The following is a 24,328-nucleotide window of genomic DNA, read 5'->3' as shown; positions in this document are numbered from 1 at the left end:
GAGCTTTCAGATTCTGCTTTTTAAGAGTAAGATGAAAATGTAAAAGAGTTTCATTTCAGTGCCATCTAAAATCAACATCAGCTCTTGGATACTCTAGTCCTATAGGTAACTGACCAAGGAGTTGCTTTCTGGAACATACTTAAGGGAAATTGCCAGGACTTTGAATCAGTAAATAGAGTCTATGGGATCTATTGACTGATGAACAGCTTTCCAGCACCTTACACTGTTCAGCAGGCCTCCGCCAGACTCACCTGCGACCTTTTGTAATCGGGGTGGAGGAGGGGGAGGAGAGCCAGGATGAACACTGGCAGTAACACCTAAAGTGTGACAGTGTGTAATGCTTTCTGCCTGCCAAACATAGCACTAACCGGATCCAGGGAGATAAACTTTGGAAGTGCGTGTCTGGCTTAGTAACAGCTATTCTTGAACAGTGTGTCTTTTGAACCATAAAGACAATGCAAGTTTGATTTTAGGTGAACACGGAACATCTCCTTTAAGTGTGGCTATCAAGGTAAATTAAAAGTCTATTTTACCAATCTGTGAATTTTTGTTTGAGTTGTGGAAAATGTCAGATAATAATTATACTGATTTTGCAGATTGCATCAACATTAGTGCAGAAAGAGCATGAGTGGAGGTTCTAGCTGACTGAATTAACCATGAGTCATTTGTTCTGTTAGTGAAGTTCTCGTAGACAGGGAGAAGAGATTGGACTACATGGCAGTTCCGATTCCTTTAGCTCTAAGATGTTTGTAATTTAATTGGAAACCAAACGAGGATCAGTTGTTTCAGGAAAAAAAACACAACAACAGTAAGGAATCATTTTTAGAAAATCAGTGTGCCAGGGCCCAGCAAGGTAGCCTAGTGGCTAAAAACCGCACCTTGACATGCACCAGGATCCCATATAGGCACCAGTTCATGTCTCTGCTGCTCCACTTCCCATCCAGCTCCCTGCTTGTGTCCTGGGAAAGCAGTTGAGGACGGCCCAAAGCCTTGAGACCCTGCACCCGTGTGGCAGACCTGGAAGAAGCTCTTTACTCCTGGCTCTAGCTTGCCTCAGCTCCAGCCATTGACAGCCACTTGGGGAGTGAACTAGCAGACAGAATATCTTTGTCTCTCCTCTCTGTAAAAATCTGCCTTTCCAATTAAAAAAAAAAATCTTAAAAAAGTATTCTTTTAAAAGAAAAAGGAGGAAAAAAAGAAAGAAAATCAGTGTGCCTTTTTGGGAATGGCCCTTTACTTTTCAAGGCCTGGAGTTGTCACAGCAGGTTTGTCGTGCACAGGCACCCCAAGTGTCAGAGGCACCCCCAGGGAACAGAATTTTGTGCTTGCATTTGGTCACTAATAGCAAGCCAAATGTAATGTATTTCCCAATACATAGATCATTTTGTTCAAATAACACATTGGGCTCTTTAAAACCACTTATCTCTAAGTACAGGTTTCAAAGGAAATATTAGAAGCAAATTGGAAATAGTGGAAAAAAAATGAATAGTAATGCATATCTTGTATTTGCTTAAACTCTCTTGCCTTAAGAACTTATTGCTAGTTCATGAAAGGATTTTTGTGGTAACAATATCTGAGCCGTAGGCTCTTACTGAGGATTTTGAAGTCTGTGTAGTAATACTTTGTTTTTCAGTAGGAATTACCTAAGGAAAAGGAACTTTTCTGAGTTTTAGTCTGTGTGCTTACATTTTTTCAACCTGCCTATATGACAAAAAGGCAGGAAACTTTGATATTGCATTCAAACCAAATGTTGAGACATGGGAGCAAGTGATTGCATTTTATTACTTACTCTTTTTTATTCCTTTTTCAAATGTCTTTTTAGCAAGCATCTGTAGGTATGTTTTAGTTCACAATCTGCAGCCTTCTAAGTCATTGTGTATCTTTATATTTTGAACAGAGAATTGTAATGTAAGAAAATGACAGTTGTCTTCCTTCTCCAAGAAGGTGCATTTTAAATGAATAGTTGGTAATAAAAAATAATAGGAGACAGCCAGTTTCAAAGGCCAAAAAATTATTGACTGTACAAATAAATGTTCACAAATTAACCTTTATGTAAAGCATGTCTGGCTAGTGCTAGGTACTAAAAATGACCGGAGTTAAAGATTTTTTTCATTAAATGTGCTGTAGACTATGGAAGACGTGAAGATAGACATTTAAAAGAAATGGATTACATGTGCTATAAATGTAGGTGTATGCATTTTTCTGATAAGATCATAAAGAACACAAAGGTGAATATTGGATTTTAGACCACTTCTCATACCTTTTTGATGTTGTTATTTCAGAGACATATTTTCAAAAGATCAAATAATTTTATAGAGCATATTATAAAAACTGGAACCTTCTGCTTCTGGTTTCTTCTGTGACCTCTTGTCCTTTCCCCCACCTTCTCTCTAGTTTTGGTGGGGCAGAACACATGCCTCCATTTTTCCAGTTAATGCGCATGTGTGGCTGCTTGTGACTACTTCTAGATTTCTGGTTTAGGGTGTCATCTGTTGGTTTCTTGTTCTGGGAGATGATTGAGCATGAACTTCTTTCCTGAAAGATGGTCATGTATTGAACTTTTTGTGCCTTTAAACTTGCCATTCATTGGTGTCGTGTAGTATAATTTCTCCTCCTCCTTGTCCACCAGTACTTACCAAGTTTTGTCATTTACTTATTTGGCTCTGTCCTCATTGTTGTTTCCTCAATCTCTTCCCCCGAGTTATAGAAAACTCCTCTTAAAGATCTCAAATAGGTGTACTAGCAAATTCTATCAAATTCATCCTCTCAGCAACATTTCTCGCACAGCTTCTGATCTGCATTAGTTGGAATTTGTTGCTGTCCTTGCTAGCTGTGTGTCATCCCTGGGGATCCATACTGTCATGCGTGGGGCTCCTTTCAGGCTGTTGTACACCCCTGCTGGTTTCCAGGGTGTTCTTTTAGCGTACACCAAGGTGCGTTGGCAGTCCATCTTGTGAGGCCTTGCTTCTCCATGGTGGATGACTTGGTTGGTATAGAACTAGGCTGAAAATGATTTCCCCTCACGATTTCAAAGCCATTACGCCATTCCTTCCTAGGCTTCTCAGAAACTGTTGTCACCCAGAGGAATGATGTTGTTTTCATCCCGAGAACCCTTTGTATCTGATGAGCTTTTTGTGGTGGCGGTGGTGATTTTGTTTGTTTTTAATCCCGTTTGGCAACCCCAGCCTTCCGAAATTTCATGGTGTGCTGTGGTGTGTGACTACTTTCATAGCCAACGTGCTAGGGCTTGGCGATTTCGAAACTCAAATCCTTAAATTCTGTGACATTTTCTTGAATTTGCTTGCCTGGTCTGTTGGCTCTCCTAGGGTGACCCTCTAAATCCTAATAGCATCTATCTTCTATTTTTTTCCCCCCACCTCTTTGTCCTCTAGCCCTATTTCCTGGGAGATTTTTCTCGGCTTTATCTTCAGGCTCTGATGCAGTTCCACATGTCTGCTTTTCCTACCCACCCACCACTTACACCCCCTTTGCTTTTTAAATTCTAGTGGAAGAGCTACTTTTTGTTTTGTAGTATTGCATTGCTGTTCCTCTTTCGTGAATACACTGCGGGTTAGCTTTAGGCTTTCTAAAATGTTGAAACATACATGTGTGAAGTTTTCTTTGCTGCTACTTACCCTGGGTTGCTTTTGGTTTTCCCATGTTAGGAAAACACTTTTAGGGTTTTACGTAGATGCAGTTCTTGTCTGTCTCCTCCTCAGATTTAAAGGTGGATCTTGGAAACCTAATTCAGGGTTCTGCCTGCACAGGATGCATTTATCCTGTGAGTTTCACTCCAGGACATTTATAACAGGCAGGCCCTAAGAATTCCATCTGGACCCCCCATGTGAGTGGCATGTGCCCACCAAATTCTTGGGCCATCATCTGTTGCCTTCCTAGGTGTAGCAGCAGGAAGCTGGTTTGGAAGCAGTGTATCTGGGACTTAAACAGTGCTTCAGATATGGGATGCTATAGTCGCAGGCTGTGACTTAATAGCCTCTCTTTCTGACTGGTCTCTTGGAGAATCTTTGAGGTTCCCAGCCAGAGAGCATATGCTCCCCTCAGCACTCTGGGGTGTGTGAGGTGAGGAGTGTGGGGGAATCGGCAGTGTCATCCTCTCTAGACAGTGGCAGTCTGGACTCCCCTTGGGGTGGGCAGGACTGGCTACCCAGCTTTGTGATTTGGGGACAGGGTCTGGAACTCTTCAGTCAGTCTTCAAAGAGCTTCCAACCCAGTTTCTATAGGGTCTTGGGTTTCACTGGTGCCTGAGCTTCTAGGGAGTTTTGTGGGACAGACTGTTATGCTGTTGTCCATTGGATCTCACTGCCCCCAATCTTCTCTCTCTAGCTTCCAAACTATTGCAATTATTTACATTGCTTTTGTATATTACAGTTATTGTACATTGCTGTATACCGTAGTGTTTATAAAACATGCTGTTTGATAATCGTTTCAAAGTAGTTTCAGGAGGAAGTGGGATAAAATGACTGACCTATTGTTTGAATCAGAAGAATTTCCTCATTTTGTTGATGATGGTTTGTCTTTTCCACCTGCAGTTTAAGCCAGCATGCTTAGGTGCTGTGTGTGCACTACACTGGGACAGGAATAAAGCAGAACAAAGGTGTTCTTGGACTGAGAGCTTTGTGCCTTTAATGTTTGTAGGAAGGAGCAGCATTAAGGAAGACATAAGATGTTTCTTTTAAAAGGCTTTTAAGTACAGCTAAACTATAAAATAACATTGTCTTAGGATCTTAGTGTATGCATATAGTCCCATACCATATATAAAGGAGGTGACAAGGAAAGTTTGGATTGTGATACCTATCATGCTTCTACCAGTAAATTTTTAAAAATTTACTTGTTTACTTGATTGTTTCAATTTTTTTGAAATATAGGGAAACAGTGAGGTCTTCCAATCAGTGGTTTACCTCACAAAAGCCTGCAAGAACCAGGCCAGGCCAGGCCAGGCCAAAGCCAGGAGCCTGAAGCTCCATCCAGGTCTCCCAGGGTAGCAGGGGCTCAAGAATGCATGTAAATGGGAGGCTGGATCAGAGTGGAGAACACAGGACTCGAACCAGGCACTCCTGTAGGGCATGTAGACTTCCCAGGCAGCAACTGAAGCTGTTGTGCTACTTGCCCTGCTCGTGACTAGTGAGTTTTGATTCTCTTTTGTATTGTATTTTCTCATCATGTGGTGGTAGCCTCTGTTCTGGAGGATTAGCACTGACTGGCACTGCCTTTCAGGGCCTGCCCGATGGAGTCAGTCGGGGGTGGAGCCAGATTGGCTATTCTGGGGCATTTGTACTTTGGGATCCAGGAGAGTCCCTGGAGGAACCTAGAAGTACCCCCCTGGGTTTTCCCTATGAGGGGGACCAGTACAATGCCTATTTCCCCACCTTACCCCAATGGGAGCACAGATTAGGGCCTGTGTTCAATTTCAGGTCCTGTTAGTTGGGTAGTCTTGGGCAAAGGACGTCTCTGAGCTGCAGCTTCCGTTGCAGTCCCAGGGGCTGATGGAAGTATATAGCTCTCCAGAGGAGTTGTGGGGGTGAAAAGCAGTCTTCTCTGCCGAGTCCTCCTCCCCTCAGAGCAAGTGCTGAAGGTAAGGAGCTAAGTGATGGAGTTCCAGGAGTGTAAGGGTGATGTCAGCAAGGATGGCTGTGAGCCACCGACTCTACCGTTCTCCAGGTGCACCCTTAAAATCATGCACAGGTTATGGGAGACCAGGAGGTCTTTGAAAGGTTCATGGGAAGTATTCTGTAAAAACTATGGGTGGATTTAACTTGGAGGGAACATCAAAATACATTTTACTTTGTGGAAAGTGGATTTCAAAGATAGTTTTATTTCTGGTGCTGAGATATCTATACATGGTTCTTTCTATAACAGTATTTTCCAATGAAGTCTTGATGTATTTGAGGCTATGGGGAGACACAGTGTGATCGAGTACACCCGTGTACTCTGATTCACTCCCAGATGTCCAGAATGGCTGGGACTAGACTGGGCTGAAGCTGGGAGCCAGGAACTGAATTTAGCTCTCCTATTTGAGTGGCAGGAACCCAGTCGCTTGAGCCATTAGCAAACAGCTGAATCCAGAGACTGGGCGTTGAACCCAGCTCTCTGACATGTGGTAGTGATGTCTTAACTGTTAGGTGAAACGCCTGATCTTCCTTTCCCAGTAAACTAGTTTAAAATGCCCTTTTACTTATATCGTGTTAATGGGCTTAATGGGCTCTAAAATATGCCAAATGTTGAAAATCTAAGTTTTAATTATGGCCTTTGAGCTGCAATGCTATGGGGGGAGGACTTTATGCATTTAAAATGTTTCAAGTTTTTGACTCTCATTATGTGACTACACTGATATGTAAAGACGTAGACGAAAACATGGAGAGCTTTACTTGAAACTTTATTACCATTAGGCTTAGTTTCTAGAAAGAAGACTGGGCCTTCGGTAATTTGTCACGACTTTAAGAAGGCCACAGTCTGCAGCCAGTTTAATTGCACTAGGGATATTGGGAATTCATATCGAGGCAACAGAGGCACAGGTGAGCAGTTCACAGCAAGACACGTATGCCAAAAGCCTTAGCTCATGTAGGACAGGTTAGGACGAGGTTCTCAGAAGGAAGTGTTGAGAGAGAAAGCGAAGTGAAAGGCCTAATTCCTGAACCCATGGGCAGTGCATGGTTCCTGCAAGTCTCCGGTGGGAGTTAGAGCAAATAGAATGGAGTCTGGCGTGGATAAAAGTCATATGTGATTTGTTTTTCAACGTGACTGCCCATGGCTGTGAATGGAAAAGTTCAGTCTTTGGTTTTGTTTCCTTTGCACTCTCACTGTTACTAATGTAATTATCACAATAGGACATTTTGTGGTTTGCTTAAGGTTTTCCAAGCGTGTTGATTTCTCTCTCACAATGAAAACTATATATAACTTAGCCCTGTCTCCAGTATCACCCCATTTCCCAAAGTTGCTTATGCAGCAGCCTCCAGGTTTTGGGGTTTCACAGAATCACAATCTCAAACACAAACAAGAAACCCAGGATGGAGAGGGAGGGGGGTTGTTGGGGAGGGCAGCAAAAGTGGGACTTGATTTTGCTAATCAGGATGCTAGAAAAGCAACCTTCATGAACTGTCAAAGAGTTCATTTCATAATTTAAAACCACCACCCCCTATAGGAAGATTACAATCTTTGGAACAGTAAGTCTCTTTTTCTTTGAATAAAGATTCTTTTTTGGGAGGGAAAAAAAGAGCCTGGTGTTTTTCTTGTTTGCCTGATTTCACTGTGGAGTCCAGAAAACTTCACTGATCAGCAATAGTCCACAATTAAAATACTTGATCTCTGCATCCATGAAGATATTGTCTTGATTAAAATTATCTACAGGGCTGTTCCCATTAATACTGCTAGGGAGAATTAGAGCCTTGTGTTAACCATTGGGTATCTACTCAGATTTTCAGTCTTACTAGACACAAAAAATCAAAAGATGGTTTTTAGTTGTAATTTAGGAGGAGAAATTAAGCTATTAAATTGCCAGTTGTTCACAGTCAATTCTAAAGGACAGTGTAGTTGGGTATGAGAAGGGAGTTGCCATGCTAGTAGATAGTTTGAAAAATCACCTGCCATCTTCACACAGTGTTGATGAATGCTCATGTGAGCCGGAGAAGTTCCAGTGGAGCTGAACTAGTGCCTGTGAACACGTGGTAGAAACAGTGAGCTCAGGTGGGAACGGGTGCGATTGCACTTGCTGTGACCGCAAGACAGTAAGATTGAACTGGGTTTCAAAGAGAAAACAGGTGAGGATTGTTTGAAAGTATCTGGGAAAAGCGTCTTCTAAAGAACTGATTATCCCTAGAGAAAAAGTAAATCTGCTGAAAGGTAAGTTTTCTCACCTTGCCAGTCCTTCTAATGTGAAACTACTTCTTGAGGACTTTAGGTCTATGGTTTTGAAAATCAGATACCTTGAGACTTCTTTTCCATGGATTTCATTCACGAAAGAAGGCATTGCAGTTGATGGAAATTAGATCTTAGACTACCTTGAAAACTCAGCACTCTCCTCTCCAGATAGTTTTGAGTGGAATTACATGTAAAATGTTTTTTTCTATGACTTGAGGGAGCTGGCTCTTCATTGTTTTCTCAGCATCTTGCTTCCACGTGTTAGTTCTCTGCTGCTGCCACAACCTCGTGGCCACTTGATGGCTTACAAGGGCACATATGTATCCCTTTACAGTTCTGGCATTCCGAAGTCTGACATGGGTCTGGTCCAGATGAAGGGGGTGACCAGTCTCTGTGCTCTGCTGGAGGCTCTGGGGGAGTTCAACTTTCTTGCCATTTCCGGCCTGTGGACACTGTCTGTATCCCTTGGCTGTTCACCGCTTGTCACACCTTCCAAGCCAGCCATTACTAGGGAGTCTGACAGTAGCCGTCTTTGTTTTTGACTCTTCTGCTTCCATCTTTTAGACTGTAAGAACCATTGCAATTACATTGGGCCCACCTGGTTAGTTTAGGATAGTCTTTTTAAGGTCATCTGAAACAACTGCAATGCTTCCCGCGAGGAGTAGCATAACATAGTTCCAAGTTCTAGGGATCAAGTATTAGGTATGTTTGGGGAAATCCATTGTTCTACCTACCATACCACTCCAGCACATTACCAGTTTTCCTGATTTAGGTTGTATGGCGATGTTCACTTGTTATACCTATCTATTAGGAAGTTCAATGTTAAAACTCCTAATGGGGGTGGGGCAGGGATTATTAAACTAAAGAAAGAGCTAATTCATTTGGCTTTTATTAATTTAAATATTTTTGTTTATTTCGACATGCGTGGGTGGGTGAGAGAGAGAGAGAATCTTCTATGTGCTAGTTTAATCCCCGAATGCCTACAGCAGCTGCACTTGGCTGAGTATCATGTACTGTACTGTTACCTGTATTTGGACTATGAGGAATTCCTTCCTGCTCTGAATTTCTTGATATCTGATTTTTATCCATTTGTGGTTTTAAATTTCTGGTTTGAGGTTTCCTAAGAATTCACAGCTACTAAGGTTAGGAGATCCTGTATTGTCATTTTGGGTTACCTGTTGAATAAAGATTATTCATAGCAAAGAAGCAGACTACTAAGCATGGTTGTGATGGTCACAGGAACCACTTATACCAGTTCTTGAAGCGGGCAAGAAAGATGGACCTGATTCTGAGCATAGCCTGAGAGCAGTGTAGAGGTCAGTGATGATGACAGAATGACAAACTTTGTCAAGTATCCAGGGGTTCTTGTTAAAATAACTTAGCAGGGATCTGCTTAACTTGCTTTCACAAGTAAGTGCACAGACGGACTTGAGAAAAGCTTCAGAAACCTGACAGTAGATTGGCCAGGCAAATCATTTGACTCTGAAAGCACAAAATCAAGATCTTCCATGAGGATCATTTGGGTGGGTATATGGTAAACTGCAGAGTGAATCAAAGGGAAAGCATGACAAAAGAGAAACTCATTGTGATTCATGACAGCGTCAAGACTAAAGCCATGGGATGCAGCACTTCAGGTCTTTGGTATTCCATGGATGTGGGCTAGCACTGGGACCCAGAAAAGCTGTTGAGATGATGAGAATCTCTCAACCCGCAAGAGTTTCACTCATTGAAGTGGAGACAGAGGTTGAGGGTGTAAGGTATACCAGGATCATCCAATGAGTTTCAGAAAAAGTAGGGAAAGTAAAATGGATATGTTAGGAAGGTAGACATTTTATTACTATAGCATTTAATGTTTAAGCACAATCGAAAAAGCACTGTAGAGGCAGCAAGGTTGTGGTTCAATTTGTCAAGTTTGAACTTTGATCTATCTCTGAGTGTGGAGGTAGGTGCTTATTGCCAGGATAAAACTATTTTCTGGGGAACTTAAAGAGTTTGTCTGTTTTCTGTTAGTTAATGCTCTGAATGTGAGGATAGTGCAGTACTGATCTCTCTTTAACCTGAGTACAGGTAACCTTTTTAGAGAATTGATCTATAATTTTATCAACTCATTTTTCAAAGAGGATTTCTTTCTGCCCTTCCTGGTGTCATGTTGAGCACCTCCATTGGGTTGGTAAACACTTGTCTCCACAGCCTGTTTCTTAATGCAAGTCATGGCACCGGCTCTTTCCTTGTCTAGAGTTTTCACGTCTTGGCTGCCGCTCAAAGCTTGAGATAGGCAAATTTGGATGCCATGCGTCTGGTGCAGTCTTGTCATTTTGATACACCATTATGCTCAGTGTTTTGTAAGCCTTTGAAAATAGCTAAATGTTTTAAATAAGTGAGAGAGCTGCTGCTGTTGGGACTTGCATCCCCCCTGCCCCTCCCCAATTGTTGAAGTCCCAATTGGCACAAACATGCAGACTTTTTTCATGTACTGCACTAGACAGATTGCTTGTAAGAAATGTAGGCAGGTAGAAGGATTAGTTTTAATTATGTTCAGAGCTAGTATGATCTTGAAGTAGGGGCAATCCTTGCCGCTCAGGTGCTTTTCTGTGACATGGGCCTTAAGACATTTACCTGCAAGGTGTGCTAAAAGAGGAGTCATTTGAAGTTCTTTCCTTGGCATTTGTGAGATGTTTCTGATTACCTAGAGAACAAACACCTAAGTGAGTTCCTGCTGCCTTTTTTTTTCTTTTTAATTGTGAATTGTCTGATTCTCCTCTCTTTTCCCTCTGTCTGAAACTCCACAATTGCTGATGATGTGTCTGCAAATTCTCACCACTGTCTTTTTAAGCAAGAAAGGTGGAAACCAGTTGAAATGCTCTGTGTGCTGTAACATACAGCGAGGTTGGATTTAGCTGCTGGAACAGGGAAGCTGCTGAGGACTTGGCATGACCTACCCTGGTTGTATTTCCTGTTCTCCCCTTTCTGGCACACAAATCAGCATCAGGGATTGGAGAGTAGGATTTGATAAAACCCAGACTAGTTAGTTCTTTTTCAATTGTGTGTTTGTGTCTTTTCCTTTCTTTATAATTAAAAAAAAAATCTCATTCTAACCAAAATAAAATTTAAAAAATCTTTCAGAGAACTCAGTGCCGTGCTCTGAGTAAGTCACTGTGTGATAATCAACTACATTCTTCTTTGTGCTGGTGATCTTTATTCTAAGTGGAGTTTCCCTGTGATTTTGTGGGAATTTTAGCTTCTTTTCCTTAAGGAGTCAAACCAAATAGTTTCTTTCTAAAAAAAAAAAAATTCCACAGTATTTACATGCTTAATTTGTAGTTGAAGTTTTTATTTCATTTGAGAGCCAGCACCTGTCTGCTGGTTCACTCCTGTAAAGTCCATCATAGCCAGGCCTGGGATGGAGTATTTTGCTGAGCCAGGAATTCAGTCCAGTCAGGAGCCATTCACTTAAACCACCCTCACTGTAACATAGGGTCTGTCCTGGCAGGAAGCTCAAGTCAGGAGCCAGGGCCAGAACTCAAACTTGGGCCCTCTGTTGGGGTGGGGCCAGAGGCGGGCAGGAGAGCCGCACATGTGTCTTCACTGTGAGGCTGATTGCTCACCCAAAGCCTTAAAATTTCAACAGTTGAAATGTGTTCCTTCACTCAGGGGTACAGGCCTGGGAAAGAACTATACTTTAATCTTTGACCTGATGACTGGCTGTGTCCCCTGTCATTCAAGTTCAGAGTTTCAGGATATTTATAATGGTTTAAAATTGAACAGTTTAAGTTCCAGTCTAAAACAGGTAGGAAAGAAGGAGCTAAACTCTTTGGAACATAAGCAGTTGGCACTGCCTACATGCAGAACTGCTTTCCAAAGTTTCAGTTACCTGCCAGTTTCCTTCTGTCAGCTGCAGTCTGAAAATATTAAACGGAAAACCTCTGAAGTAAATAATTTCTAAGTTGCTATGCATTGTTCTGAGTGATGTGATAGAATCTTGTGCTGGCCTCCCATCAGTATTTCCTCTGTCCAGTGGATTCTGTTTAACCTGCTTGTTAGTCAACCTAGTGGCCATTTCACTTGTCAGATGGACTTGGGTTCAAGGAACTTTTTAAATTTTGCTTAACAGTGACACCAAAAGCTCCAGAGTAACGATGCTGCCAACTCTATTATGGTTTATTGTTACAGTTGTTCTAAGTTATAAATAATTGTTAATCTCTTAAAACTTTATCATAAGTGTTTGTGTGTAGGAGAAAGCATAGTACAGTTGTATACTGTATGCTTGCTTAGTTGGAGTATATTTGGTATGATGCTTTCTCAAAATTTGCCAAGATTTTTAGTCAACTTAAAAAAAAACAAGATAAGGGGCCCGGCGCGATGGCGCAGTGGTTAAGGTCCTCACCTTGCACGCCCGGGATCCCATATGGGTGCCGGTTCTGATCCCAGCAGCCCCGCTTCCCTTCCAGCTCCCTGCTTGTGGCCCGGGAAAGCAGCAGAGGACGGCCCAAAGCCTTGGGACCCTGCACCCGCGTGGGAGACCCGGAAGAGGCTCCTGGCTTCGGATCGGCATAGTATCGGCCGTTGCGCTCACTTGGGGAGTGAATCATCGGACGGAAGATCTTCTCTCTGTCTCTCCTCTCTGTATATCCGCCTTTCCAATAAAAAAAATAATAAAAATAAATTGTTTAAAAAAAAAACAAGATATTAGATCATGTGAAAGTATGAAGTATCCTATGACTCAAAACTTTACTGTTTTTGAATTATATTGAAAAAATTAGGGGGTTGGTGCGGTGGTACAGCAGGCTGATCCTAAAACTTGTAGTGCCAACATTCCATGTGGGCACGGGTTTGTGTCCCAGTTACTATCCCTCCTATCCAGCTCCCTGTTGATGGCCTGTGAAAGCAAAGAAGGATGGCCCTGGTCCTTGGGCTCCCGCACCCACGTGGGAGACCAGGAAGAAGCTCTAGGCTTCTGGCTTTGGATCAGCCCGGCCATGTGGAGAGTGAACCAGCAGAGGAAAACTGTCTGGCTTCTGTCTCTGTAAAAATCTGCCTTTAAAAATCATTAAAAAAAAAAGCTTTTTTTGAATAAATTAGCAGGAGGTAGCTTCACGGTTGCTTCATGGTTTCAGTGCTCCGTGCTTCTCCCTGGTGGGATATTGGACTTGGCCTCAAAAAACTATAACCTTTTGTTCTTGCTGCTGAAAAATGTTCAAACAATCTGGACTCTGCCACTACTCTTCAGTCTAATCTGTTTTAAGTAAAAAATAGAAAACAAGACAGAAAAACAAATCACATCACCAATATTAAAGGAAGAACAACTCTTACAAGTCATGCAGAGCTGCAAATGAGTATGTCTGTTTCCACGGGCATTGGGACAGGTGACTGCGCTGCCAGGGAGTCCGTGTGTGTTCACTGGCGTGTTTTTTGTACTTCAAGTTTTCATCCTTTTGTAAAATTCATACGAATGAAAATATGGCTAGTGATTTTTTATTTCCTTTTTTTACCTTTTTCAAAGGAAGCTTTTATCAGTAATAAATAATGCTGGCATTACTGTATGTTGACATTTCTGTTAAGAACCCTACACCAGTTGATTATACTAATATCCTTCATAACGTGGAACTTGGTGTGTCTCACTGTTCCTGTTTAGTCACTGTTTCGTGTTTTAATACTTGACTCAAGTATGTTGAGGAAATAGTATCACATTTATAAATAGCAAAATTTTGGATAACAATTACAACAGTTTGTGTTTTCTGTTCTATCTTCAGGAATTATCTTCAACGATTTCATAACGTAAGCTTAAAGTAGTATCAGAATGGTAATCATAACCATTGGCGCTGGTCCTTGGCGTTTGCTAAGGTGTGTTGCATTGTAGTGGATTTAATCATGTCAGCAACTATATTATTAGCCCTGTTACTGAGATGAGATGAAACTCAATGAGCTTTTGTTACTGGCAAAGGTGGCTCACCCAGTGACAGGGAACCGGGATTCAACTCCACAAGTCTCTCTGAGGGCTGTGAGCTCCTGGCTTCCAAAGGGCAGGTGGAGCTGTAGCCTGCATTTATCTCAAATAAAATATTGGAGATTGTCAAATAGTGACATTCTAAGACATTAAGAAAAGTGAGGTCAAACTTGGTATTATAATACAGAAGATCTGCCTGTGACAAATTAAAATAATAATGAGGTGTTTGTTTAAAGAAAGAAATAGGTGTATATGCATAGACAAGTTGAAGAATCGAGACTGATCCTCTCCAAGAGGTTGAGATATTGAAGAATGTACCTTTCTGTCTTTCTGATTGATCATGTTAGTCATTATAAGTATTGCTTTAGACATCAAAAAAAAAAAAAACATCCTAGTAAGTGTTTTTGTATCTGGACTAAAGATAACAAAGTCTCCTAAAATCTTGGATATCGGGCCAATTGTCAGATTAATGGAAATAGCAGAAGTTATATATGGCCTCCCATTGTTTTTGTAGCTATTTAAACTGTTACAATGTTTTGGTTTTTTAGCTTTAAAGTTTTTAGTTTTTTATGAATAGTTCCACAGTCTCAGGGATTTTCCCTCCACCTCCTCATTCTCCCCTCCCATTGATTTCCCCCTGTTTTATTCCAATAGTATAGTCCTTCAACAGCAGTCCTAAATCTGTGCTTCTGCTACTTAAGTGTATCCTGATATTGTTGGTATAGATAATGATAGAAAGTCTACTACCCTATTGTCATGATCTATTTAAAGTTTCATTGGGAGTGCATCTTTTGTTAAGGAGTAGAGATGCATACTGCAGTGTATCTTCTCTTCTCTGTATGCTAGTCTCCATAGCATCACAATGTTTTTAGCCTCTTAAAGTTTCATTATAGGGCAGATGTGATGTTTGGGATGATACTTAAGACACCACCTGGTGTATGCAGAGCTTGTATCAGAGTACTTGGATTTGAATCTCAGATCTCGCTGTTAATACATACTTGGGGAAGCTGTGGTGGTAGTGTGAGTACTTGATTCCTTTCCATGCATTTGGGAGATCTGGATTGGGGTCCAGATTCCTAAATTTGTCCTGGCCCAGCCCTGGCTGTGAGCAGCATTTGGGAAGTGAACCAAGACGTAGTTACAAAGAGGTTCACTCCCTAGATGACTGCCACAGCCAAGGGGCCAGGCTGAAGCCAAGAGTTTCATCCAGGTCTCCCATGAGGCTGCAGGGTCCCAAGCACGTGTCTTCTACTTTTTCAAGTGCATTAGCAGGGAGTAGAATTGAAAGTGGAACAGCTGGGACTTGAACCAACACTTATATGAGGTGCTGATATTACGATGGCAGTTTTCCCTTTGCACCACAATACTCCTCCCTCCCCCTGCTATCTTTTGAATAAAAAGTGAAAATAGGAGAGGGCATTTGGTGCAGGGAGGAGGCAACAGCTGATGACTCATATTTAGGTCCCTGACATCCGCCTGGGAGACATGGCAGCGGCTCTGGGCTCCTGGCTTTGGCTTGGCCGAGCATCTGCTAAAATGAGCAACTGGAGAATAAACAAATAGATAGAAGATAATGCTCTCTTTTTCTGCCTTTCAAATAGATAAATACAACTTTTAAAACTTTAGAAATTCTTATTGTTTTCATGATTCCTAATGAATAAAGAACGAAAAACAAATCAAGATTGGTTTTATTTTATTCCCATACTTTCATTCTTGATTGTCTAAGATTTTAATTTCTTTGTTGTTGACAGTGAACCATCTTGAGCATTGCCACTCTGGTATCTGCTGACTGCATTTATCTTGGTTTTTGAGAGGCGCACACTGACTAAGAGGGGAGAGTTGCAAGAAAAGTACAGCTCTGCTTCAAGAGTCAAGGTTCTAAAACTTTCAAGCAGCTTTATTTTTTCCCCCTTATATAAATGGAATATATATAGTAGGCACAGATTCAGACAATTGATTGTTTTCATTTTTATTCTCAAGGAGCAGTCAGTATGTAAATTCATGTGTCTCATTTAAATTTTTGTTTCTCTTTAAAATATATTTTATGATGAACTCTAAAGCATCCTTATTCTTACGAGATTTTTTTAAAACCTAAGACAAAGACTATATTTTTCAGATCTTTTTGAAATACTCTAGTGAATTACTGATTAGCATGTAGTTAATTTAAAAGAGTCTACCTCAAAAAATGAGGCTGAATCTTTCATATTTTCCATTAATCTAATTTTGTTTCTAGGCCAATTTTAATGATCTATTCAGTTTTCTTGAGACAAGCCGTGAGTAAGTTCATTCATTGATTTACACATTTCACAACGTATTGTTTGCCAGGCATGATCACCCAGAGTTGAATAAAGAATGGTTTAGAGTCAAGGCAAACATGAAAGGAGGGGAAGAAAGATACACTGCGTATTTTGTCTCTAATGTAAGGTATTAAGTAGTAGTCCACTTGCATCGAGAATGATGTACTCTGAGTATAAGTGTAGTATGGCCTCAAGTGGGGATGAGTAGATACCCAGGCCTTTGAAAAGTGAAGATGATAGTCCCTGTTACAGGAATTTGAATTTACTGTCTGAATAAACAAACATCCCAAACATCTCCAGAGATGTGCCCATAACCTTTCTATCTACTAGTAGGAAGAGTTTGAGTCACTCTGCTCTTGCTGAAATGTCTTCCTAGGCAGGTGAGGCCCTTGGGAGTCCAACTAGCATGAATTGAGGTCGTCTTAAGAGGTTTGCATGGCTTAAAGGTAGAACTCTCCTGTGGTGTGTGTGTTAGATCAAAGATGATTCATTTTGTGTGTATGATGCATCAGCTATGTTGAACTTGATTCTTTCCAAGTTTCGGCCTTCCAGACAATTTGTACTCTATAAATATCAGTGTTTAAAGATATCAAACTATGTAAAGTTGTTGTAACTCCTCTGTCACTCCCTCTTCACCTCACTTTACCACCAAGGTATATATTTCTAAAATTTTTTCCCCCAATTTTTGCCCAGGTTGAAGATTTTTATTAGTGTGAGATTAGATTTTTCATTTTAGGTGACTGGAAAGTACATCCAGCTGAAAGCCATCAACCATTTAGACTACATGCTTCATTTGAATTGTGTTTCTGGACCCAAGTCAAGTATGACAACTGTGAGTTTCATAACTTTCTCTAACTTGATTCAAAAATGTTTAGTGCCAAAATTCTTTTGAGACCTTTTCTGTCTTCTCCTGGCCAGGGTCTTTGGAGGTTATCAAGGTCAAGACTACATTGCTGGGTTCCATAAAAATGAAGGGGTGAAGAGGAGCATGAGTCTTAGGCTTGCATCATTGTTATCCTTGCCTGTGCTCTCCCAATAATAACTTATCTCTTATTCAAGAGCAGTGTCTCAGCAAGAACAGCTAATAACTTATCCTGTGAATTTTGTGTCCCTTGGAAATGTTCAAGTCCTTTCCCTGGAGTTAGTTTTAAGATAAAGTTCTGTAGAGGAAGTTTGATAGTGAAGAAGCTGTGGGAGTAATTCTGTTGTGCAGCAATAAAGGTTCTAAAGAGATTGCTATCAGTTTCCCAGGTGAAGCCGAAACCTAAGGAAACTTTCTCATCGGTGATCTGTGGTTATTATCCATGATATCCCAACTCCAGATTGAGGCCTCTTGACATATAAAATAATTTTATAAACAAATTGAGAACAAATAGAGCCATATAAGGTAATCCATTGGATCAAAAAAAAATCTATTAATGTGCTGGGTACAGTTCTTATGTTTGCTACAGCGCTAGCAAAACATGATGAAAACTTTATTGCCAGACAGTAGTAATGGATTAGAGTATGTGTCCTAAAGAAATGCCTGAGAGATAGAATGAACACAGCAGGGAGACCTGTGTGAATGATGGACTTTGTGAAAAGATTGAGGAGGATAAGAGGTTTCTAGCTTTGTGGAAATCTAGATTGGATTTGATGCTGATGCCATCTACTAAAATGATGCCATCTACTAAAAGATAAGAAGGAAGACCAAGTGTTTATTGAGAATGGCATGTTTGACAATGAATTTGAGCTTACGTTATTTTAACTATCTAGAGGGCATAGAGATGTGGATGTCCGACAGGAAATTGGAAAACCCTGGTTCTCCAGGGAATAATTTAAGCCACACATGGGATTTGGAAATCATCAATATAATTGAAGTCATAGGATGGATTTCAGTGTCCTAAAGCATGTCAAATGGAAAAAGTGTCATTTGACTTGAACATATACCCTGGCTTCATTTGGTGCGTCTGCATTAAGAGTGTGCTTATTGAGGTTCCCAAATCTTTCATATCCTCAGATGTGCTGATTGTCTGTGTGCTCTGATCCAGTTTACTACTCTCATGCATTCATAGTGGATGGCTACCTCTTTACTTTCTTTTTTTTTAGTTATTTTTAAGATTTTAAAAAAATTTATTTATTTTTTATTGGAAAGGCAGATATACAGAGAAGAGAAACAGAGGGAAAGATCTTCCATTCACTGGGTTTACTCCCCAAGTGGCAGCAACAATTGGAGCTGAGCCAATCCGAAGCCAGGAGCCAAGAGCTTCTTCCAGGTCTCCCACGCGGGTGCAGGATCCCAAGGCTTGGGGCCATCCTCGACTGCTTTCCTAGGCCACAAGCAGGGAACTGGATGGGAAGTGGAGCATCTGGGACACAAATTGGTGCCCATATGGGATCTGAGCACATGCAAGGCAAGGATCTAGGCACTGAGCCACCATACTGAGTCTCTTCTTTACTCTTAAAATGCTGATATTTGAGTTCTATGATACAGTAATTTCTGATTTTTCTCCCATCACATTGGTTGGTTTCTCCTCTTGTACTAGTGAGGTTGAAAAACTTAGCAGTCTTTCCAGGCCTCCTTCTTTTTGTTACAAGTGTGACTTCTCTGTTAAAATTCTAGAGGAAGAAAAAACTTGATAGAAGTCAGAAGAGTATGATATATGTAAATCCAATCGAATGTGATTGAAGGGATTGATATTCCTTCTGTTAAAGAGAAAAGAGGGCTAGAATATAGAATTCCATCAAGAACAATCTTTGATAAAAGGCTAGATATACTGCAGACAATTCATTATGTTGATGAAGAATCCATGAAAAACCTTTAATAAGTTTTTTATTTTCTAAGTTTAAATGTAGTTCATTTATCGGGTGTATACTTTGTGTCAGGCATGTTCTGGTGGCTGCTGGACACGCGACAGTCAACGGCTATCATTTTTGTGAGGACAAACGATAAACAGACGGATAAGCAGCTGAGAGGGTGAGAAGACAGTGCGTGCTGTGGAAGAGCGTGAGGGGTGTAATGGGGACAGGGAATGTTGGGAGAGGAATGTGACTTTTGGAAGTGTCATTGGGACAGCTCTCATGAAACAGGTGATATTAGTGAAAAATAAAATGAGATCCAAACAAAAAGAGTGGCCCATGAATCATGTTGATATAAGAGGGGTAGAGATATTTTCAGGTCAAGGGAACAGCAAGTCTGAAGGCCCCTGAGGTAGGATTGCTTCACTTGGTCCATGAACTTCAGGGAGGCCAACTTGCTAGGAGAACATAACAATAGATGTTGTCATAGGAAGTGTAAGGGTGGAAGGGTGTGTTACCTTTTCTCACCCACCCTCAGGGTCACTGCCAACACCCTTTTAACTGAAGACAGATTAACAAAAGGAAAACATGGCACATTTATTTAGTTTCGGTTGTATGTGACATGGACGTGTTCAGAACAAAGACTCCAAAAGTCTGTTTTATGCTTAGATTTGGTGAAGCAGGTTCAGGCATGTAGAAACATGATTAGACAACAGAGTATGACCTAATATTAACAGTTTGGGTTGAAAAACCTAGCAAGACCTTTTCTGATTCTTCTTGGCCATTGTGTTATAGCATTTCATCTTCCTGGTTATGGGAGATGATCATAAGTTTTGATTTTTTTTTTTAATGCTGAATTAATTGGGAGAATCTGGAGAGTTCTGATTGAAGAGATGTGACCTGATGCGTCCTAACGGGATTGCTCTGGTTACTGTGTGACAAATAGGTTAAAGGGAGGGGGTTAGACAAGAGGGAATCTTTGTGATGGGTTTTGTAAAAAGCAAGGTAAATGGTAGTCTGTGCCATGGAGGGCTGTCAGACCCAGGATTTACTTATTCATTCATTTCCTTCCCTCCCTTTTTTCTTTTCCATCTCTCTTTGTTCTTCCTATGTATATACTTCCCTAGAAAAGGGTTTTTCTTCTTTGATGTATCTTAGTTTCTCATAGTCCATGATGCCAGCTGAGGTTGTTAATGTAATGAAACTGAATTGATGGGATTGGAGCAGATTAGATCCTTCACTAGTATATCAGACCTGGTGCTGGTCAGTTTATACTCTTGTAATCTGCCTTTGAAGTGCATACTAACTTTCCTACCTCTGTAGTTACCAAAATGTTAACTTTCCAGTGTAACCAACGGACAGTGACTTGGGAACCTGGCGTGTTAACAACTTGGTGCCTGTATTTGTAGCCTTGTTGGTGTTTGCTTATAATAGGTCTCTTGAGATTCTGTGAGTCTCTTGTAGAGCTTGTAGTTGGTTCATCCATTTTTATCCATTCTGAACTCTCTTTCTTTTAATGGCTGGGTGTAATTGATTGTGATCTTCTCAGATAAGGAGAGTTTGTTTCTGTTATTTGCTATACCCTTTCCATATCCTTTACAGTCTTTTTGTCTCTTTTTTCCCATTGCTGCCCCTTTTTGTGTTTAATTGCACTGAAATGTTTAAATTACTTTGGTATTTGCTTTTGTGTATATTATATAGTTATTTTCTTTGTGGTTACTGTGGGAATTACATATATCATCCTAAGGTTCTAATACTCTAATTTGATTTCATACCTTCTTCAGTACAAAAACTCCATTTGTTTATAGTTCCATTCCTCTTTCTTTTGATTGTTGATGTTACATAATTAAGCCTTTCTGCCTCATGGGACCCTAAACAATGCATTCATAGTCCTTTTAAATACATTAGTCTTCTCAGTTCTGTAGAGAACAAAATGCTGTTACAACCTAGTTGCAATAATGATTACTTTTAGAATAGCTTTTTAAAAAACAATATTATGTGTTACAGAAAACAAAAAATGAAATTATAAACCATAGCACTAGCTTTTATCACTGATATTGCATTTAACTTTATTGAAGTATTTATTTCCTCATATGGCTTTGAGTCACCATCTATTGTAGTCCTCCATTTTGTCCTCAAGTTCTGTTCTCTAGTGGTCTTGAGCTCTCTTGCTTTTATACATCTGAAGGTCTTGATTTCTCCCTCAGGTGTGAAGGAGAGCTTCATAGGACGTAGGAATCTTGGGTGACTGTGTTTTCCTTTTTCTGCGTAGGGATTTGTTGGGGCTTTCATTCTGGCCTCCAGTGTTTTTGATGAAGAGTCTGCTGAGACTCACAGAGATGAACCCTGGTTTGTGGAGTTTTGTCTCGGTAGTTTCATCATGATTTCTTTGTCTTTGAAAGTTTGATTGCAGTGTAGGTCTGCGAATCTTCAGTGTGTTGTACTTGGAGTTCATTGAACTTTTGCATGTTTACCAAATTTGTGAAATTTTCAGTCATCACATCTTCAAATATATTCTTACTGCTTTCTCTCTTTTTCCTTCTAGGCCTCCCACACTGCATATGCTAGTCTTCTACTTACGTATAGAAGATAACAGTGTTTATATTTCTATCTCTAGTAATTAAGAACATTAGTTTGCTAACAGAGCAGTCTTTTCCGTACAGTATTACCAAAAGACTCACATTCTTTGTATCTAAATGCTAAGTGATCCTGTCCTGTGAGCTTCAGATTTTATCTTCAATTCTGACTACTTTTTCAATGCCAAGTCTGAATTACCCATCTGTGCTCTGAGATTTTCATGTGGATGTCTAATAATAGTCATCACGAATGTTTTTAAAGCTAAATTAAAAATTTCCTTGCTATGCTGCTCCCCTGACCCTGACCTTAATTGTCAGAGCCAAATATGTATGCATCTTCCCTGATGTCTTTTTTTTTTTTTTTCATTTAAGTCACTAGGAAGGCGCTATCAAGGGCTGTCAGGAAACAGAGGTCGTGTTCAAATTGGTGACCAGAGGGGCTGCTATTTGCAAAGGCGTGGGAAGCATTTGAGGAAGCCATCCCTGTTCCAACAGTAGAAAGAGAGGGCACTTGTATAGGAACCTGGAGTCCAGGAAGGCTGGAAGGAGGGACTTGCTTGAGAAGAGCCAGGATCCTGCTCTAGGGCAGCTGCCTGCTCTCATTGGCCATACAGGTAGACAGCTCTGGTGCCTCAATTTTGCTCAATGTAGCTAAGCTCGAGGGCATAGGTGCCCATCAGTAAGGTCCCCAGCACATGGTGTTGGATAGCCACCTCACTTAAAGTCTATTAAAACTCACTGTAGGGCCTGGCGCCGTGGCCTAACAGCTTAAGTCCTGACCTTGAACACTCCAGGATCCCATATCAGCACCAGTTCTAATCCCAACAACCCCACTTCCCATCCAGTTCCCTGCTTGTGGCCTGGGAAAGCAGTCAAGGATGGCCCAAAGCCTTGGGACCCTGCACCCAGGTGGGAGACCTGGGAGAGCTCCTGGCTCCTGGCTTCAGATTGACACAGCACCGGCCGTTGCGGTCACTTGGGGAGTGAATCATCAGATGGAAGATATTTCTCTCTATCTGTCCTCTTCTTTGTATATCTGACTTTGCAATAAAAGTAAATCTTTAAAACAAAACAAAAACAAACAATAGATTATTGCTAGGTTATGTCCTTAGCAGCATCCCTTCCCCCAGTGTACGCTTTGCATTTTTGTCCTTTGCACATTGTCCTGTGGAAGATTATCTTTGACTGCTGAAGTTCTTCATTGTTCATGGCCACCTTTCTGTGTTTAATTAGTAATGGGGTTGCTAGCCACAGATTCAGATACTATTCTGCCTGTTGAAACACTCTCCTTGGTTAGACAGAAGCGTCAGAAGGTTAACTGGATATGTTAATCAAATATGCATTTTATGGCCAGACAGTTGAAGGGTATGGAATTGGGAAGAATTGGGTTAAATTGAAGAGTGCTCTTTGGTTTTGTAAAAACAGTGATTTATTTACTTATTTGTAAGGCAGAATGATGGCGTAATAATCTTAATCGGTTTATCTAATCCCCAACTATCTTCATGTTTGGGTCTGAGCCAGGCTCAAGGCAGGAGCTCAGTCTGGATCTCCCACGTGGGTGCCAGGGACCCAACTACTTAGGCCGTCACCTGCTGCCTCCTAGAGACGGGAGCAGTGGAGCTCTTACTCAGGGTCACATGTGGCAGTTTAAGACACTGTATCACAGTTGCAGTGCGCCCACCTCCTCCTTCCTCCCTCCTCCATACCCACCCTGCAATACTGGAATTTTTAGTGACAAGGTGGTTGAGAGTGCTCAAGTTGAGATTCAGTAGAAATTTGAGGTTCAGCTGGCTGGTAATGATTTTGCGGAACATGTAAGAAGTAATACCCGATTTAATATTGTGGAATAGATACTTTCTAAAGGTGTCAAATTTTAAAATAACCCATCATTTATACTCCTTTGAAGGGAAAGAAATTCGCAACTTCTAAGAAATCTAAATAGATTTAGAGACAGCTGTGGCTTTTGTGCTGTATTTTTTTCAGTAAGTTCTATTGGTTAGGAAAAACGAAGGGTACCAGTGTTATGGCATAGTGGATTAAGCCACTGCCACCCAGATGGGTCCCAGCTACTCCACCCCCACTGAATCTCCCTGTTAATATGCTGAGAAGGCAGCAGAGGATGTCCCCACATGCTTGGGCCCCTTGTAGGAGGCCTGGAAGAAGCTACTGGCTTTATGGCAACTCAGCTGCAGCTGTTGTGTTCATGTGGGGTGTGAACAAGTGGGTGGAAGGTCTCTTCCTGCCTTGCTGCATTTCAAATAAATAAATAAATAAATCTTTAAAAATACGTATTTAAAAAGGACAAGAAGCCAGTCAACAGAAAATTGAGGGCATTTTTAGATTTGCCACCCTACTCTTCTGCCTCCAGATTATGTAATAGTGAAGTATTCCTATATGAAGAATTTGTTAAGACTAAAATAATTTGTTTCAGATTTCTGCATAGCAGAGGATTCTTGCATGTTGGGAATGATGTCTTATTTTCCTGGGTGGCTGCTGCACCTCTTAAAGACTTGCCTTCTGTCCTCTTTGGGTGATGGGTATTTCCTCTCTGGCAAACACTGTAATCTGTCCATGAGCCGTATCCCCGAAGGACTTTTGCATCCAATATAACTGTAATTATAAAATCAATTTAAGTGCTAGAGTCAAACTCATGTGTATGCCCACTCCCACATAGAGGGGAAGAAAAGCTGTGGGGGAGCTGTGGAGTGTTTGCAAAGACAGAGTCATAATTGGTTACACTGAATAGCATAAATTATTTCTACAGGGTCACCAAGTAAATGAGGTATAATGTCTAAAAAAGTATACAAATATTCCTGTATCTAGTTTTTAAATTTTGATTCTCATTCTCCTACTTTTTT

At 40.9% G+C, this 24,328-nt stretch overlaps 1 protein-coding gene across 2 annotated transcripts in view; it reads left to right on the top strand.

Moving 5' to 3' along the window:
- Positions 1-24,328, top strand: part of ARL15 (ADP ribosylation factor like GTPase 15) — a 399,440-nt gene that overhangs the window by 92,037 nt on the left and 283,075 nt on the right. The window contains exon 1 of one of the 2 annotated variants that reach the window (XM_040977532.1): positions 16,925-16,948. The exons of the other annotated variant lie outside the window; for it this stretch is intronic. Coding sequence (XP_040833466.1) covers positions 16,940-16,948 — 9 coding nt within the window. The 5' untranslated portion in view covers positions 16,925-16,939. Of the gene's footprint in view, positions 1-16,924; positions 16,949-24,328 lie in introns of those variants that run through there. 2 annotated transcript variants of the gene reach the window in all.

The sequence above is a fragment of the Ochotona curzoniae genome, unplaced genomic scaffold, assembly GCF_017591425.1.
Source record: "Ochotona curzoniae isolate NIBS_2020 unplaced genomic scaffold, NIBS_Ocur_1.0 contig_2754, whole genome shotgun sequence".
NCBI classification, from domain to species: domain Eukaryota; kingdom Metazoa; phylum Chordata; class Mammalia; order Lagomorpha; family Ochotonidae; genus Ochotona; species Ochotona curzoniae.
The sequence above is the reverse complement of the archived record's forward strand: the minus strand, read 5'-3'. Positions and strand labels throughout refer to the sequence as shown.